This window comes from Carlito syrichta, unplaced genomic scaffold (assembly GCF_000164805.1).
Source record: "Carlito syrichta isolate Samal-C Ts95f unplaced genomic scaffold, Tarsius_syrichta-2.0.1 Scaffold309822, whole genome shotgun sequence".
Lineage (NCBI taxonomy): Eukaryota > Metazoa > Chordata > Mammalia > Primates > Tarsiidae > Carlito > Carlito syrichta.
This window is the reverse complement of record NW_007253918.1, coordinates 404,548-420,337: the sequence shown is the minus strand read 5'-3', so window position 1 is coordinate 420,337 and position 15,790 is coordinate 404,548. Positions and strand designations below refer to the sequence as shown.

General features: G+C 39.5%; 1 protein-coding gene across 1 annotated transcript in view; it reads right to left on the bottom strand.

Annotated features, from left to right (window-relative positions):
- Positions 1–872: 872 nt before the first annotated feature.
- Positions 873–15,790, bottom strand: part of LOC103270386 (centrosomal protein of 295 kDa-like) — a 41,329-nt gene continuing 26,411 nt past the window's right edge. Inside the window, exons 9-16 of the mRNA XM_008067908.2 lie at positions 15,284–15,505; positions 11,574–11,666; positions 11,321–11,424; positions 7,180–7,317; positions 6,256–6,353; positions 2,627–5,960; positions 1,134–1,311; positions 873–1,033 (exon numbers count right to left, since the gene is read on the bottom strand). Coding sequence (XP_008066099.2) covers positions 873–1,033; positions 1,134–1,311; positions 2,627–5,960; positions 6,256–6,353; positions 7,180–7,317; positions 11,321–11,424; positions 11,574–11,666; positions 15,284–15,505 — 4,328 coding nt within the window. The remainder of the gene's footprint in view (positions 1,034–1,133; positions 1,312–2,626; positions 5,961–6,255; positions 6,354–7,179; positions 7,318–11,320; positions 11,425–11,573; positions 11,667–15,283; positions 15,506–15,790) is intronic.

Below are 15,790 nucleotides of genomic sequence, written 5' to 3'. Positions count from 1 at the left end.
GACCCTGACTTAAAAAAAAAAAGATACAAGAGCAGTGAAGGCATGAAAATGGAAAAGTAGCCAGGCTCGGTGGCTCAGCCTGTAATCCTGCGCTTTGGGAGGCTGAGGTAAGAGGATTGCCTGAGCCCTCGGGTTCGAGACCCGCCTGGGCAACTTGGCGAGACCTCATCTCTACAATAAATAAAAAAATTAGCCGGGTGTGGTAGCACGCGCCTGTAGTTCCAGCTACTTGGAAGGCTGAGGCAGAAGGATCGCCGGAGCCCAGCAGGTCGAGGCTGCGGTGGCTGGGAGCGGCCATTGTACTCTAGTCTGGGCTACAGAGAGAGACTCCAACTCAAAAAAAAAAAGGAAAATAGAAAAGTGGCAAGAAAAAAGAGAAAAAAATCTGAGTTAACCCTAAAGAAAAAGGTTTAGAAGGTAGACATGAAAAGAAGCAAGAATGTCTGAATATGGAACATTAAAAAATTTTTGTTTAAAATAAACTGGTTTCCCCCATACACATAAGATAAAGCAACTACACGGTTACCTAATGTCACATTTCTTTAAGTTCAAATTTTAAATACTGTTTACACAACCATTTTTTTTTCCTTTCATGAACAATCACAGCCTAAGATTCTCTCTCGGTTTTTTTTTTTTTTGAGTTGGGGTCTCACTCTGTTGCCCTGGCTGGAGTACAGTGGCATGATCATGGCTCACCACATTCTTGACCTCCGGGCTCAGGTAATCCATCCACCTCAGCCTCCCAAGTAGCTGGGACTATAGGGCATGTGCCACCATGTTCAGGTTATTTAAGTTTCGTTAACAACAACAAAAAAATTAGCATCCTGAAAAAATGTAGAAAATTGGCAAATTATTGAAAGAGTCTTATTTTATCAAACCATCTGTTTACCTAGTAAAGAGGTTCTGCCACCTGCTGGTGAGTCTACTTCTAGTATAGCACTAAGTTCATGTTGGTTTAAGTCCAAACCACATTTAACTTTTGCTACAGGTGGCTTTGAGGATCTTCTACCCAATTCTTTGTCCAGATGTTCACCTATCAAGTCAAAGACAAAGGGACAATAAAAATCTATTAACATACTATACACTTTTATTCAACCAGCAAGCTGCAGAAAGCAAAACTATAATTATCTTACCACTTTGCTTGGCACTAACATCTTCTGATGCCAGCTGATCATCATCAGAGTTGCTCCTATCTGTATGACTAATATTTTCCTGATCATCTCTTGCAAAGTCTTGTATATGAGGAAGCCACTCTCTGAGCTGCCCCATCTTATGGGATTTTAAATCATTCTGAACTGTGAACTTACTTATCTGAAAAAGTAGAGATGAAGGTGGGGATGATACAAGTTGAGGGATCATGTGAAGAATTCATCATTAGATTTATGTCTCCCTTTTCAAATCAGAACATCAAATAAATAGTACCATCAATCTACTTTACAATTTTATCTACAGATTAAAAATGAGATAGGCTTCCAATATTGAAAGGATAGTATTTCCATTGAAAAGTATAACCATTCACGGCCCTGGACCTCAAAACATAGCCTCCACTGCACCTTTTCATAAGAAATTATACTTGAGCATTTCCCTCTGCTTTTCTTTTGCCATTACTTTTCCTTCAAATGACCAGTAAATCCCTAGAACTCAACTCTTCCTGAACTCAACTCAAGCTTCTCCTGAACATCAAAGGATCTATAGAATTCTGTTTAGGCTAAGTAATAGGAAAGAGGCCTTTTAAAATAAAATGAATATATTCAAATTTAGAACACACTCTTGTCTTCCACGTAGAGAGACTACAAATGCCTGAATAACTATGCCAGAGTCTTCTCAACAATTCAGATACTAGCAGGGGGTCCTGGATTCTTCATCAGCCTAAAATCAAGCCAGTGATAATGTCACTTAAGAGAAAGGGTGCAGGGCCAGGCGCGGTGGCTCAAGCCTGTAATCCAAGCACTATGGGAGGTCGAGGTGAGAGGTTTGTCTGAGCTCAGGGGTTCAAGCCTGGGCAACTTGGTGAGACCTTGTCTCTGCAATAAATCAAAAAATAAGCTGGGCATGGTAGTGCGCGCCTGTAGTTCCAGCTACTTGAAAGCTGAGGTGGAAGAATCACCTGAGTTCAGCAGGTCGAGGCTGCAGAGGCCATGAGCATGACACTCATTCCAGCCTGGGTGACAGAGAGAGACTCCAACTCAAAAAAAAAAAAAAGAGAAAGGGTGGTACTGACATTGACTCATATATATAAGTGTCAACAAAGAGCTATACATGAAGAGCATAAGTGTCTGCCAGTGCATAAGATAAATTCTGCCAGTCAGTTATTTTTGTAATTTTAATCTTATGGTAAGTATAAAACCCATAATAATAAAACTCCAAAATGAGAATCTACTTTCTTTTGTGATGTGTTTGCATTTGAAATTAGTTGGGTTTTAAATAACTACTAACCTCATAAATACCATGTGAGGTAGGTCAATTTTTATTTTTAATTTCCACATTGTTTAGGGTAGGAAATTAAAGCACAGTTAAAGTCAAATTACTTATTCTATTAACTAAAAACTTATAAGCCTGGGATTAAAACTGAGTTGGGTTTAAACCTCCATTGCTTAGTTCTTAGATATTCAAGTTTAAGACATACCTGATTGTCCTTAAAGAAATCCTTCAAAGTCTCTTGATGTTTCTGTATTTGCTGCTGCAATGCTGTTTGTCTCTGTACAACCAACTCTTCTTGGGCTTTCTGGCTGTAATGCAGAACTTCTCTTTGAAAATCCAACTGCTTCTGAAGTCCTGAGTTATCTTGTTGAGCTAAGATAGGCTGTGAAAAACTCACAAGTCTATTTTGAAATCTCAGGATCACAGAATCACTTGAGGGAGCTGCAGATTCATTCTGGGATGAATATAATTTATAAGTGCTTTCAGATTCAGCTTCAGCAAAAGGTAATGGAATAAATGAATGATCTGTTTCCATGGATAAAAACAAAGAGGGAATAGCATGCTCAGCAGATTCACTCTTGTTCAACTTACTGTGCTTGTTTAAAAACAGTTCTTTCTGAGGCTTCTCACAAGAATATACCACTTCTCTTTGTAAGTCTAATTGTGCTGCCAAATGATCCTGCTGAGGCAGAATAGACTGTGATAAACTCAAAAGTCTACCCTGTGATTCTGGAATCTCAGGATGACCTGAGGAAATAGTATCACTACTTTTCATTGGCAAAGACTTTTGAGTTCTTTTAGAGTCAGCAACAGGCAGTGCTACCTGGGATGTGAATGCAGAGGAATTGGTCTGCTCAGATGATAGGCTTTTCTCCAATTTGCTCAATCTTTGCAAAAGCAATTCTTCTTGGACTTCTTGTCTAGATCGAATGGCGTTCCTTTGTACATCTAATTGCTGTTGAAGTGCCTGCAAATCACCATGGTGAGGCTGAATAAAATGCTCAGGAGATACCTCTTCCTCAAACTTACATGGCCTTGGCAAAACTGATTCTTTCTGGGTGTTCTCAATAGAAGGAAGGGAATCTGTCTGTGAATTCAAGTGTTCTGGAAGTGCAATCAAATGATCTTGTTGAGGTAAAACAGGATGTGATGAACTCAACAGCCTATCAGGCAATCTTGGTATCTCAGAGTGACTTGGGGAAACTGTGTTAGTTGGACAAGGTTCTTGAATTCCTTCAGATTCAGTAAGAGGCAATGAAGCAAATGAATGCTGTGCTACTAGGGGTAAGAAAGAGGTGCCAACCTGCTCAGGGGATACTCTTCCCTTCCATTCGCTCTGTTTATATAAAGGTAATTCTTCCTGAGCGTCCTGTCTAGATTGAATGATGGCTTCCCTCTGTGTAGTTAACTGCTCTTGAAGTGCCTTCAAGTTATCTTGTTGAGGCTGGATAAGTTGTGATATCCTCAAAAGTCTCTCCTGCAGTTGTGGGATCTGAAAATGGCTTGAAGAAACTCTCTTATCACCCTCTGTTGAAAGAGATTCCTGGGTTGTACCAGACTCAGCCGAAGGTAATGAAGTAGATGAAAGCTGTACTAACTGGGGCATGAATGAAAGCGAGCCAGTTTGTTCAGAAGATGTATTTTCTTGGGTTTTCTGGTTGTAACGAGAGGCTTCTCTCTCTGTGTCTAGCCAATTTTGATGTTCTTCCAAATTGTCTTGTAGAGGTAGTGTATGTTGTGAAAATTTCAAAAGTCTTTCCTGAAATACTGGGATCTCAGAATGGCTTGTGGGCTTGGTGCTATCACTCATGATTGGCATACATTCCTGGAACTTCTCAGACTCATCTATCTGGGATAGGGATGAAGAGGTGCCAGTCTGTTCAGAAGAAACTCTGTTTTCCAACTCACTTTGTTTGTGTATAAATTCCTGAGCTGCTTCTTCAGTACCAAGTATTACCCTGTGTGTGTGTGACTGTTCTTGGAGTATTATTCTCTTTTCCTGCTGTGGCAGGCTGTGCTGTGGAGAACTAAAAGACTTCTCCTGATATGCTGGGATTACTAAATGACGAGAGGAAATTGTATTCTCATTCTCAGATGAAAAGCTCACCTGCCCAGACTTACTGTCCCCCAAATCCCTTTGTCTATGCAAAAGTAGTTGCATCTGAGCTTCATGCCTAGCCTGAAGGGCATCCCTCTGTGTAGTCAGCTGTTCTCGGAGCAACTTCAGACTGTCATGTAGAGGCAGGAACTGCTGTAGGAAACTTGGAGACCCATCCTGCGATTTTGGGATTTCAGACTGGCTTGAGAGAATTCCTTTCTCACTCTTAGATGGATATACCTGTTCAGAATATACTCTTCCATCCAATTCACTCTGTTTATGTACACATAATACTTCCTGGGCTTCCCGTCTAGCCTGAAAGTTATCTCTCTGAACAGTCAAATGCTCTTGGAGAAATTTAACATTACTTGGCTGCAATAAGATAGACTGTGCGCAACTCAAACGCCTATCATGAAGTTGTGGGTCCATAGGATGATCTGAGGAAAATGCAGTACTATTCTTCGCTGGTGAAGATTCCTGGATTCTCCCCAATTCAGCTATGGCAGAAGGCAGTAAAGCAGATGAACCTGAAGCTACTAATGGAGGGAAAACAGAGAGGCCAGTGTGTTGTTCCAATTCTTTCTGTTTGCACAAAAGCAATTGTTCTTGAGCTTTCTGTCTTAATTGAAGAACTTCCTTCTGTAGGTCTAATTGTTCATGGAGGGTCTTCAAACTAACTTGCTGGGCTGTGATATTCTCTGAGGATGGCAAAGGCCTAGCATGCATCTGGCTGACTACAGAATGGCTTGTGGAAACTGCACCTTTGCTTGCGGCTGAAAGGAGTTCCTGGATCTTTCCAGATTCACCTTTAAGGGGCAGCGAACTAAAAGAACACTGAGGTGCCAGTGGTAGGAACGAAGAAGGTTCAGTTAGCTCAGAAGATATTCTTTTACTAGTCTCTGAGAACATTTGCTGGGAATCTAAAGTTTGAAACATTGTTGCCCTTAATGTTTCAGACATTTTTCTAGCATCCTGTAATACCAGTGGCCTGTCATGTGACAAAGCCGTTGATAGTGTCTGAGAATTTTTAGGTACTGATATATAGTCTCTCTGTTGTGTTCCAGTCTGTGAGAATTGTTTTAGATGTTTTTGTGATTCTAAAGATTGCTTAGCTAAGACATCTGAAGTGCCTAATGTTTCTGTTGTTTCTACCTGTCTCCGTGGAAAGTGATTTTGTCTTGATACCTGAAAATGATCTTGTTCTAATCTAGAGATCTGTGTAGGTTGTATGAGTTGATATTTGTCAGGATCCAACTTCTTTTTCTGACCTTGACTCCAATGCTTTGATATGGCAGTGGGTCTCTCCAATTTCTGCGGTGGTACTGATATAACAGAATCAGATATCAATGATGAAGCTGACATGGATGGGTACCTTCCTTTTAACATAACTTGATATTCGAGTAATCGTTTCTTGGCTAGTTCAACAGACTGCCTATGTGACCTACCAAAAACAAAACAAAACAAAAAACACACAAAAACAAATATTATTCTTTTTTATGAAAAAAAAAAGCACCTCATTCTCAAATGTCTATAATTTAAATTTAGCAAACAGCAATCTAGGGTTGGCCATAATCATGGTAAAAAGAAATAACACTCACATTGCCTCTTGAGAAGGGCACAGTTCTATAGGTGACAGTTCTAAGAGAATCCAAATTAGATCCTCACATTAAACCAAATAATAAATCCTAAAAACGCAGCCACACACTATCACATATAAACTATACCCTAGCGAATACCTGTTTTGCTGTAAAAGCCGGTGTTGATAGTTATGAATCATCTGCCTGTGACTGTCTTCATCAGAAACTATTGCATATGATGCTGGAGCAATGCTAACCTAAAAAAAGGACAAAGACACTAATTAAAATGCAAATTCAGAAACAAGTACTGGAGCATTTTTTAAAAAAAACTAAAGTTCTATAACTGTAAACTTCCATATAGCTTTATTTTTAATAAAAAGACCAGCATTTCCATTAGTAAGAGATGAAGCAATCCACCAAGCTCCTTTAGTACCAATGTCCAAAAGCCTAACACAACATATTACATGAAACCATGGTCATATGCATGGACATCCTGTAGAAACTGAAAGATAAAGCCATTAGGTTGATGCAAACATATTCTCACATAAACACACACACACATATACACACGTGCTGCCCATCAAAAGAGGACTGGATTAAAAAAATGTGGTACATATACACAATGGAATACTACGCAGCCATAAAAAAGAACAAAATCATGAATTTCTCAGCAACCTGAATGGAACTAGAGTCTATAATACTGAGTGACCTCTCACAGAAACAAAGATCTGAGTATCACATGTTTTCACTCATATAATGGACCGTGAACATTCAATGTAATACTATAAGAAAATGAATGACGGTACTGGGAAACTATGGGGGGGGGGAGATGGGAATAACAGTAGCAAATATCTGTCTGGGGAAAGGGAAACACCTTATCAACAGAGTGCCTGAATGGAATGTAATTGTATACCTAACCCTTAACTGTACCCCACAACATCATAATAAAAAATATTTAGAAAAAAGAAAAAAAAATGACCAGATAAGAATTAGAAAGGCATTTCACTTTTCTAAATGCTACGATTGCTCATATTTTCTTGACCCCCAATCATTTACACTGTGATGTGATTTCCTGCAGCCTACCTCAGTCTGTTGAGATTTTTTTCTTTTTTCTTCTTCCAGTTGAGCCCTGAAGCAGTCAGTTTCTAATTTTAATTTCTGTTGTTCTATTTGTTCAAGTAATTTCAACTGCTTTTGCTTCTGCTCTTCTATTTCTATTATCTAGGTAACAAAAATACTATTAGTCTATTAACAACAAACTTATACAAAAGAAAAGCTTATAATGTGCATTACACTAAAAAGAAACAGGCTGGGTGTGGCGGCTTACACTTGCAATTCCAGTACTTTTGGAGGCTGAGGTGGGAGAACAGCCTGAGGCCAGGAGTTCAAGACCAGCCTAAGCAACATAACAAGACCTCATGTCTACAAAAATTTTTTTTTTAATTAGTCAGGTGTGGTGGCACAAACCTTTAGCCCCAGCTACTTGGGAGGCTGAGGTAGTAGGATCACCTGAGACCAAGTGTTCAAGGCTGCAGTGAGCTGTGATCATGCCACTGCACCCCAGCCTGGGCAAAATTGAGACCTCAACTCAAAAACAAAACAAAACAGAACAAAACAAAAAAACCCACAAACATAGGTCTCATCATCAAGTGTGCCAATTTTCCAAGCAAATGGTGGTGATGCTTTATCTCTGTTACTGCCACAGAGAGAAAATGGGAGTGAGATAGTTAAAGGGGAAAAGAGAAAAAGGAAGATAACTCAAAAGAGGCAAAATGAAAAGAATAAACACATTAATTATTTCTATTTTCTGGAAGTACAGGGAAACCATCCATGATCACCACTGAAACATCACCTCCAGAGAAGTAGATAATGATATACAGCCAAATTCTATGCTCACATCTTTAATTTTACATTGGTCCCAGTACGAATAATGATTAGAGAAATTAAAAACTTTTATGTCCTGGTACATCCAGGATGTACATCCTGGTACATCCATTTTATGACCTGGTACGTTCAAGGTATAGTTATCTTGAAGCCAAATAACACCATGAACAACATTCTATGTCTTTTCTGTCAAGCATGAAAAAGAAGGAAATGGCAGAAGGATGACATATATTCTAATATCATACAAGCATATATACAAGTTTCATGAGGACCAGAACTAGCCTGCCAAGCCCAGAATCTCAGTTTCCACCTTAGTTCCCTCCAACCTGAGATTTAGCTTTCTTCAGTTTCTGTTACTCAAGGTCAACAGCAGCCAAAAAGTATTAAATGAATAATTCCAGAAATAACAATCTGTAAGTTTTAAACTGTATACTATCCGGAGCAGTGCGATGAAATCTCACTGTCCTGCTCTCTACCGACTGGTTGTGAATCAGCCTTTTCTCTAGCATACCCACACTGTAAATTCCATCCGCTTTAGTCATTTAGTAGCCACCTGGGTTATGAACTTGCCTGTCACAGTATCGCAGTGCTACTGTGCAGATAACCCTTATTCTACTTCACAAGGGCTCCGAAGTGCAAGAGTAGTGATACTGGCAAAGTGGACATGTCAAAGAGAAGCTGTAAAGTGCTTCCTTTTAGCAGATGCATGGAAGTCCTCAATAAGGAAAGGAAAAAAAAACTATTCTGGTTGCTAAAATCTATGGTAAGAGCAAATCTTCTATCTGTGAAATCGTAGAGATGGAAAAAGAAATCAGGCATCCACTGGGGGAACTGGAACACACATTCCGTGGATAAGTAGGGACTACAGTACAACCCCGGAAAGATAAACACTTATTGAATAAGGAGAAAAAGGAATGCCTGTGAAATTATAAAGAGGAGCACTTCTCCTAGAGAGAATGAAAAATCATCTTGCATACAAAATTTTAAAAATGGCTCAACCTGATTCTTTACCTAATCCTAATCAGGCAGCAGTGCCTTCAGCTGACTTCCTGTCTTCCTTACCTCCCTCACCCATAGGAGACACTGAATTTAGATTGCTTACAGTTCTGTAGCACAGCCAGAGCTGTGTACCAGTCAGTAGCTACATACGACTACTTAAATTTAAACTAATTAAAAGCCGGGCTCGGTGGCTCAGCCTGTAATCCCGCGCCTTTGGGAGGCTGAGATGAGTGGATTGCCTGAGCCCGCGGGTTCAAGACCCGCCTGGGCAGCGAGACCTCATCTCTACAATAAATCAAAAAACTAGCTGGGCGTGGTAGCATGCGCCTGTAATTCCGGCTACTTGGAAGGCTGAGGCGGAAGGATCGCCAGAGTCCAGCAGGTCGAGGTTGCGGTGGCCGGGCGCGGCCACTGCACTCCAGTCTGGGTGACAGAGTGAGACTCCAACTCAAAAAAAAAAAAAAAATTTTAAACTAATTAAAATATTCAGCTCCTCAGTTACACTAGCAACATTTTAAGTAGAACATTTCCATCATCACAGAAAGTTCTATTGAACAATACTAATATAGACCACTGATTAGAAAACATCTGTCTGAGAAATACTGGTTCACAGAATTCTCACTCCCAGCTATATTTTTTTTAAAAAAATAACTGGAAAATAAACAACTGGCTTAGTAATAATCAGCATTCTTCAAGGTAATCTGGGTTTAAAAAAATCTTCTATTATAAGTAGATGACCAGCTAAGCGCAGTGGCTTACATCTGTAAATCCCAGCACTTTAGAAGGTGGAGGCGAAAGGATTGCCTAAGCCCAGAGGTTCGAGACCAGCCTGGGCAAATTGGCAAGACCTCATCTCTACAATAAATAAAAAAATTAGCCAGGCATGGTGGCTCATGCCTGTAGTTCCAGCTATTTGGAAGGCTGACGCAGAAGGGCTGCCTAAGCACAACAGGGCAAGGCTGAGGTAGCCATGACTGTGTCACTGTACTCTAGCCTGGGTGACAGAGTGAGACTTCGACTCAAAAAAAAAAAAAAAGAAAGAAAGGAAAAAATCAGATGATCAGCCTGCTGGGCACCATAGTGAAACCTCATCTGTATAAGAAAATCAAAAAATTAGCCAGATGTGGTGGTGCAAACCTGCAGTCCCAGTTACTAAGGAGGCTGAGATGGAAGGATAGCTTGAGCCCAGGAGTTTGAGGCTGCGGTGAGCTGTGATTGTGCCACTGCATTCCAACTTCAGTGACAGAGTAAGACCTCAATTCAACAACAAAAAAAGTAGATGAGACTATAATTATAGTTTAAAAGGATGAATTTTAAGTTTTTCCTCAGAAATACTATTTTTTGAAAAACGTTTGGGATAAAAAAACCCATCCAAGCCAGGCTCGGTGGCTCAGCCTGTAATCCCACGCCTTTGGGAGGCTGAGGTGAGTGGATTGTCTGAGCCCGCAGGTTCAAGACCCGCCTGGGCAACTTGGTAAGACCTCATCTCTACAATAAATCAAAAAATCAGCCGGGTGTGGTAGCGCACGCCTGTAATTCCGGCTACTTGGAAGGATCGCCGGAGCCCAGCAGGTCGAGGCTGCGGTGGCCGGGAGCGGCCACTGCACTCCAGTCTGGGTGAGACTCCAACAAAAAAAAAAAAAAAAAAAGGCCCATCTGAGTGTCTAATGTCATGATAAGGACTTGTTAATTCAGCAATATTTATTTGTTGTACAAAGCATTGTTTAAGAAATGATGTAGGATAAATTGAATTTTTCAAAGAAAACAGTTTTGTTTCCTAAAAACGAGTACATTTTATAGAAAAGATATATGCAAAAGTATAAAATACAAAGTATACATAGTAAGGGTCAAATGAGTATATGAGCAAAGACAAAATACATCTTATCAGCTGAATATTTGTATAAGACAAGGCAGAAAACACGATATCAAAAATAGCCAGACATTAAGACAAATTTCATTGCTCAAACAAAACTGTAGTACCTAGGAGAAAAAAGAAACGTTTAAAAATACAATTTTAAGCCAGATACGGTGACACATGCCTGCAATTCTAGCACTTTGAAAGGCTGACCAGGAAGAATGCTTTAGCCCAGGAGATTCCAGAACAGCCTGGGCAACATAGCAAGACCTTGTCTCTCTAAAAAAATATAAAAAGTAGCCAGGTGTGGTGCTGTGTGCCTGTAGTCTCCAACTACTCAAGAGGCTAAAGCAGAAGGATCACCTGAGCCAAGGAGGTTGAGGCTGTGGTGAGCCATGATCATGCCATGGTACTCAAGCCAGCCTGGGCAACAAAGTGAGACTTTGACTCAAAAAAATCAATAAATAAAATAAAAGTTCAAATTACCTGTTTCTGTCTTGCTGACATTCTAATTCTGGCTGCTTCTTCTTGAGGATGAAGTAGAACTGAACTCTTGGCTACCGTTGTGACTGGTAGAGTCTCATTTATTTCTAATACAATCCCCAAAACAAAAATTAGTTTCAGTACCTTATAATTTTGACACCACTATGATTCATTTTCTTCATCTACTACATGTAATTTTATTAGGAAAAAGATGTGAAGGGTCAAGCAAATTTAATTTGTGATGTGATAGAAATACCTTGACCTTTTGCAGAGCTTGTTCTACACAAAAGTGATTTATCTTCACTAGTAAGCGGTCCAGACTCAATTGTTAGTGTATCACTTTCCGCAACTGTAATAGAGAGTACCACTGTTATTAGGAACAAATAATCATAGTCAAGCCTAAACCAAAGTAAAATAACGAAAATTACGATTAACAAATTCAATCTTGGTCTATAAGGACTTCCTGATGACTAGATCTATTACTCATTAAAACCAAACCTAATATAACAAGACAGACAGAAGACTAAAATTGTGAAAAAAAGTGAAGAACGGATTAAAAAGGTATGCTGACAGAGGTTTAAACACAATGGAAAAGCCTAAAAGGAGTAGAATAAGCAAAGCATAAAAAAAAGAGACAGTAAAGAAATGTCACCGAATCTTAGATATATTTAGAAAATAGGACTTTTGTGATTGGTGAAACCAGAGCAGAGAAGGAAGTTAAAGCATTTTACTCTGATCATATCTGGGCAGCCACATATTCTGCATGGAGCACCCTTCACTTTCTCATCAGGCATCTATTTATGGGCTGGATGTTGGGGACACCAAGGTGAATGAGAAAAGACATCAAGGAGGTTTGACAGGGTGAGGAGAGGACAGAACCACCATATAATCAGCCCAGGAAAAACTATAAAATTAGAAGTGGTGATAAGTATTATGGAAGGAAAATACAATAGAGTGTTATATAATAGAGTAAAATAAAGATAATAACAGATTAGGGGGCAAGATGAGATTTCTTTTTTCTTGAGCTGGAGTTTCATTCTGTTGCCCAGACTGGAGTGCAGTGGCCGCTTCCGGCCACTGCAGCCTCAACCTGCTGGGCTCTCGTGATCCTCCCGCCTCAGCCTTCCGAGTAGCCAGAATTACAGGCACGCACTACCACGCCCGGCTGATTTTTGATTTATTGTAGAGATGAGGTCTTGCCAAGTTGCCAGGCGGGCTCAGGCAATCCACTCACCTCAGCATCCCAAAGCGCGGGATTACAGGCTGAGCCACTGAGCCTGGCTTAGATTTCTCTGAGGAAATGACAATTAGGCAGACACCTGAAAGGTAAGGAAGAGCCAGTCGGGCAATGAATGTGAAGACGTACAGGTGGAGACATTTCCAGATAGACGAACAGGTATAAAAGGCTTTATGAAAATAAGAAAAATAAAACTGGCTCGTTCAAGCAGCTGAAAGAAGATCAGTGTGCATGAGATACAGTCAGGCAAGGGGGAGAAAAAAGAAGGATGAGAATAGAGATGGCCGACTCATAGAGGACTTTTATCAAAAGAACTCGGCTACAGATTGAATATGAAAGAGTCCTCTTATCTGGATTCCAACACCACATTCTCCCCTACTTCTCTGGCCACTTCTTCCACTGCCTTTGCCATTTGCCCTTCTCTAGCCTATTCTTCTGGGTGCTAGAATCCCTTAGATCAGAGGTCACTAACCTTTTTTGGCAAAACTTACCTCAATTGTTTTGCGCTATTCAATGAGTTTAACAAATATTAACTGAGCACCTGGTTTTGTACAAGGCAGTAGTCATGTCTCTAGGGACTTAGCAATGTACAAATCAAAGTTCGTTCCCTCAAGGGTAGGGTAGAGAGAGCAGGATTTAAAACAGTAAGCAAAATGAGCAGAAAGGAAATTTGCTGCCCATCAGATATTGATTTGAGCTACGGGGGAAAAGCAGGACAAAGGGGATAGGGATGGAAGTGGGTGGAGGTCGGGGAAGGGCTGGGAGAGCACAGAAGTTTGCTGTTTTGCTTTGGCTCATGGCCACCGCAGCCTTGACCTGCTGGGCTCACGTGATCCCTCCTCCTCAGCCTTCCAAGTACCTGGAACTACAGATGTGCACCAACATACCTGGCTAATATTTTGATTTACTGTAGAGACAAGGTCTCACCACCTTGTCTTGCCCAGGCTGGTCTCAAACCCCTGGTCTCAGGCAATCCTCTTGCCTCCAACTCCCAAGGTGCTCAGATTACAAGCATGAGTCACTGCGCCTGGCCTAGAAGCTTACTGTTTTAAATAGAAAAGGTCTTACAGAGATAGTTGAGTACATATATGAAGTTAGACCAGCAATTACAAAGACCACATGAACCATGTTTGCTGTTTAAGGAATAGCAAGGAAGCTGGCATGTATAGTGCAGTGGCTTGGGAGGTATGGTAGATAATGAAGTCAGAGCAATAATGAGGGTGACGGCAGTGGTGGTGGAATGTATGGGTGCAGATCATCTAAGGCTTTGAAGCCACTGTAAAGCACTTTGGTTTTTACTGAGTGAAACTGGTAGTTATTAGAGGGCTTCATGTAGAGGAATGACATGAGCTTACTTATTTTTAAGAGGATTACTCTATGAACAGACTATAGTAGGGAGGTGCAAAGGCTAACGATAGGTGGCTACTACAAGAATCTATGCTAGGAAATGAATGCATCTTAAAGTAGGATATAGGTGGTAAGAAACGACTGGACGCTGGATATATTGAGAGTAGGACCAACTAGATTAGTTGATGGTTTGGATGTAGGATATGAAAGAAGGGAACCAGAATGACTTCAAGCTTTTTGGTTTGAATAAGAATATGAAAATATTGCCAGCTATTGAAATGTGGAAGATGATAGGAAAAGCAGGTGTACAGTGGGGGAGATACCAAGAGTTCAGTTTTGGACAAGTTTAAGATGTTATTAGTTACATGGGAAGGTGTCAAAGAGATAGTTAAAAAAATAAGTTTAGTTCTAAGGAACAGTCAAGCCTAGAAATGCATACTTGAAAGACATTACTATACAGATATTATAAATTATGACATTAGAGGTCAACTAGGGAGTTTTTGATATGAAGAGAAAGAACTTGAGGAAGAGGCTCTGGGGACAATGGTTAGTGGCTGTGGAGATGTGGATAGGTAGCAAAAGAAACTATGAATAAGGAAACACCAAGATAACCAAGAGAGAGTCGTGTCAAGAGGCCAAGGGAAGAAAGTATTTTAAGAAGCTTCCTGTGGTACTTAGGATAAAATCCAAAATCCAAATACAGACTGTAAGTCACTTTTCTCAAAAGCCTGGAAGCAAAATATTTCCATTCAAATCCAAAAATATCTTGAAAAGAATCCAAAAGATAAAACTAAGAAAAAAAAAATAAAGAAATTAAAGAGGAGTTATATGCTTACAATTCTCATTTGTTTGCATACTAGTTTAAGGAGATACTACTGGTGTGATCTTTGTAACTTCTGGAAATATATTTAGTAACCTATTTATCGACCAAAAAAGTTATTTAAAATTAAGAAATAAAGAAACCAAATCTCTGGTTTGTAAAAAAAAAAATACAAAACAGTCAAAAGTCATTAGCATGTTCATATCTTTGACTCAGAAATTATTTTTTCATGAGTTCTTCCCAAGGAAATAATTACAGAAGTGAGCCAAGACTTCACTATAAGGCTGACCACTGCAGTACAAGAAAAATAACAGCCTAAATGTCTCAAAAATAGGAAACCAGTTAATTTTGATTCACTGATTACTGGAATTTATACATATATATTACATTGAAAGTGGTCTAGAAGGAGATTCACTAAGGTTTTTAGTATTTGCTTATTTCCATTAACTAGCAGGATTATGTTTTCTTCCTTTTGACCCTTATTATTTGATTTTTCAAGAACAGCACTTCTTTTCAACAATTTAAAAAGGGTTTATATAAAATGAGACCCTTGGAGAACCACCTTGTTCTTGCCCAGAGGATGACGTTCTCTCTTCACTGGTAATTGTTCCTGATTCAACAGTTGGTGCTTTGCTCTCAATATCACCAGTAGTCGCAATCATTTCACTTTCATCCTCAGACATGGATTTAATTGTCCAGAGAGATTTTTGGCTTCGGATCTTATTTAACAATTTTTTAAAAAGAATTTTTGAAGGGACCTGTTGTGTCTTCATTGCCAAGGAAACTAGAAGAAAAAAAGAAAAAAACTTATTCAGCAGCTATTACATACCAGGCAACTGTTCTATCTTTATCTGCAGTAACTGCTTTAACCACTAGTTAAAAGTGCAATTTTATTTTCTCCAGTATTTACAATTTAACAGTATTTGCAACAATGCTTTTTGACTCAATCATTTTATTATCAGGAATAATTTTTTTAACTTAAATGTAAATAGTAAAGGTGCCATAATTCAACTATTTTCCAAAAATATGCATGCAATAAATAATTTCAAGCTTAAAAATGTATCAGGAA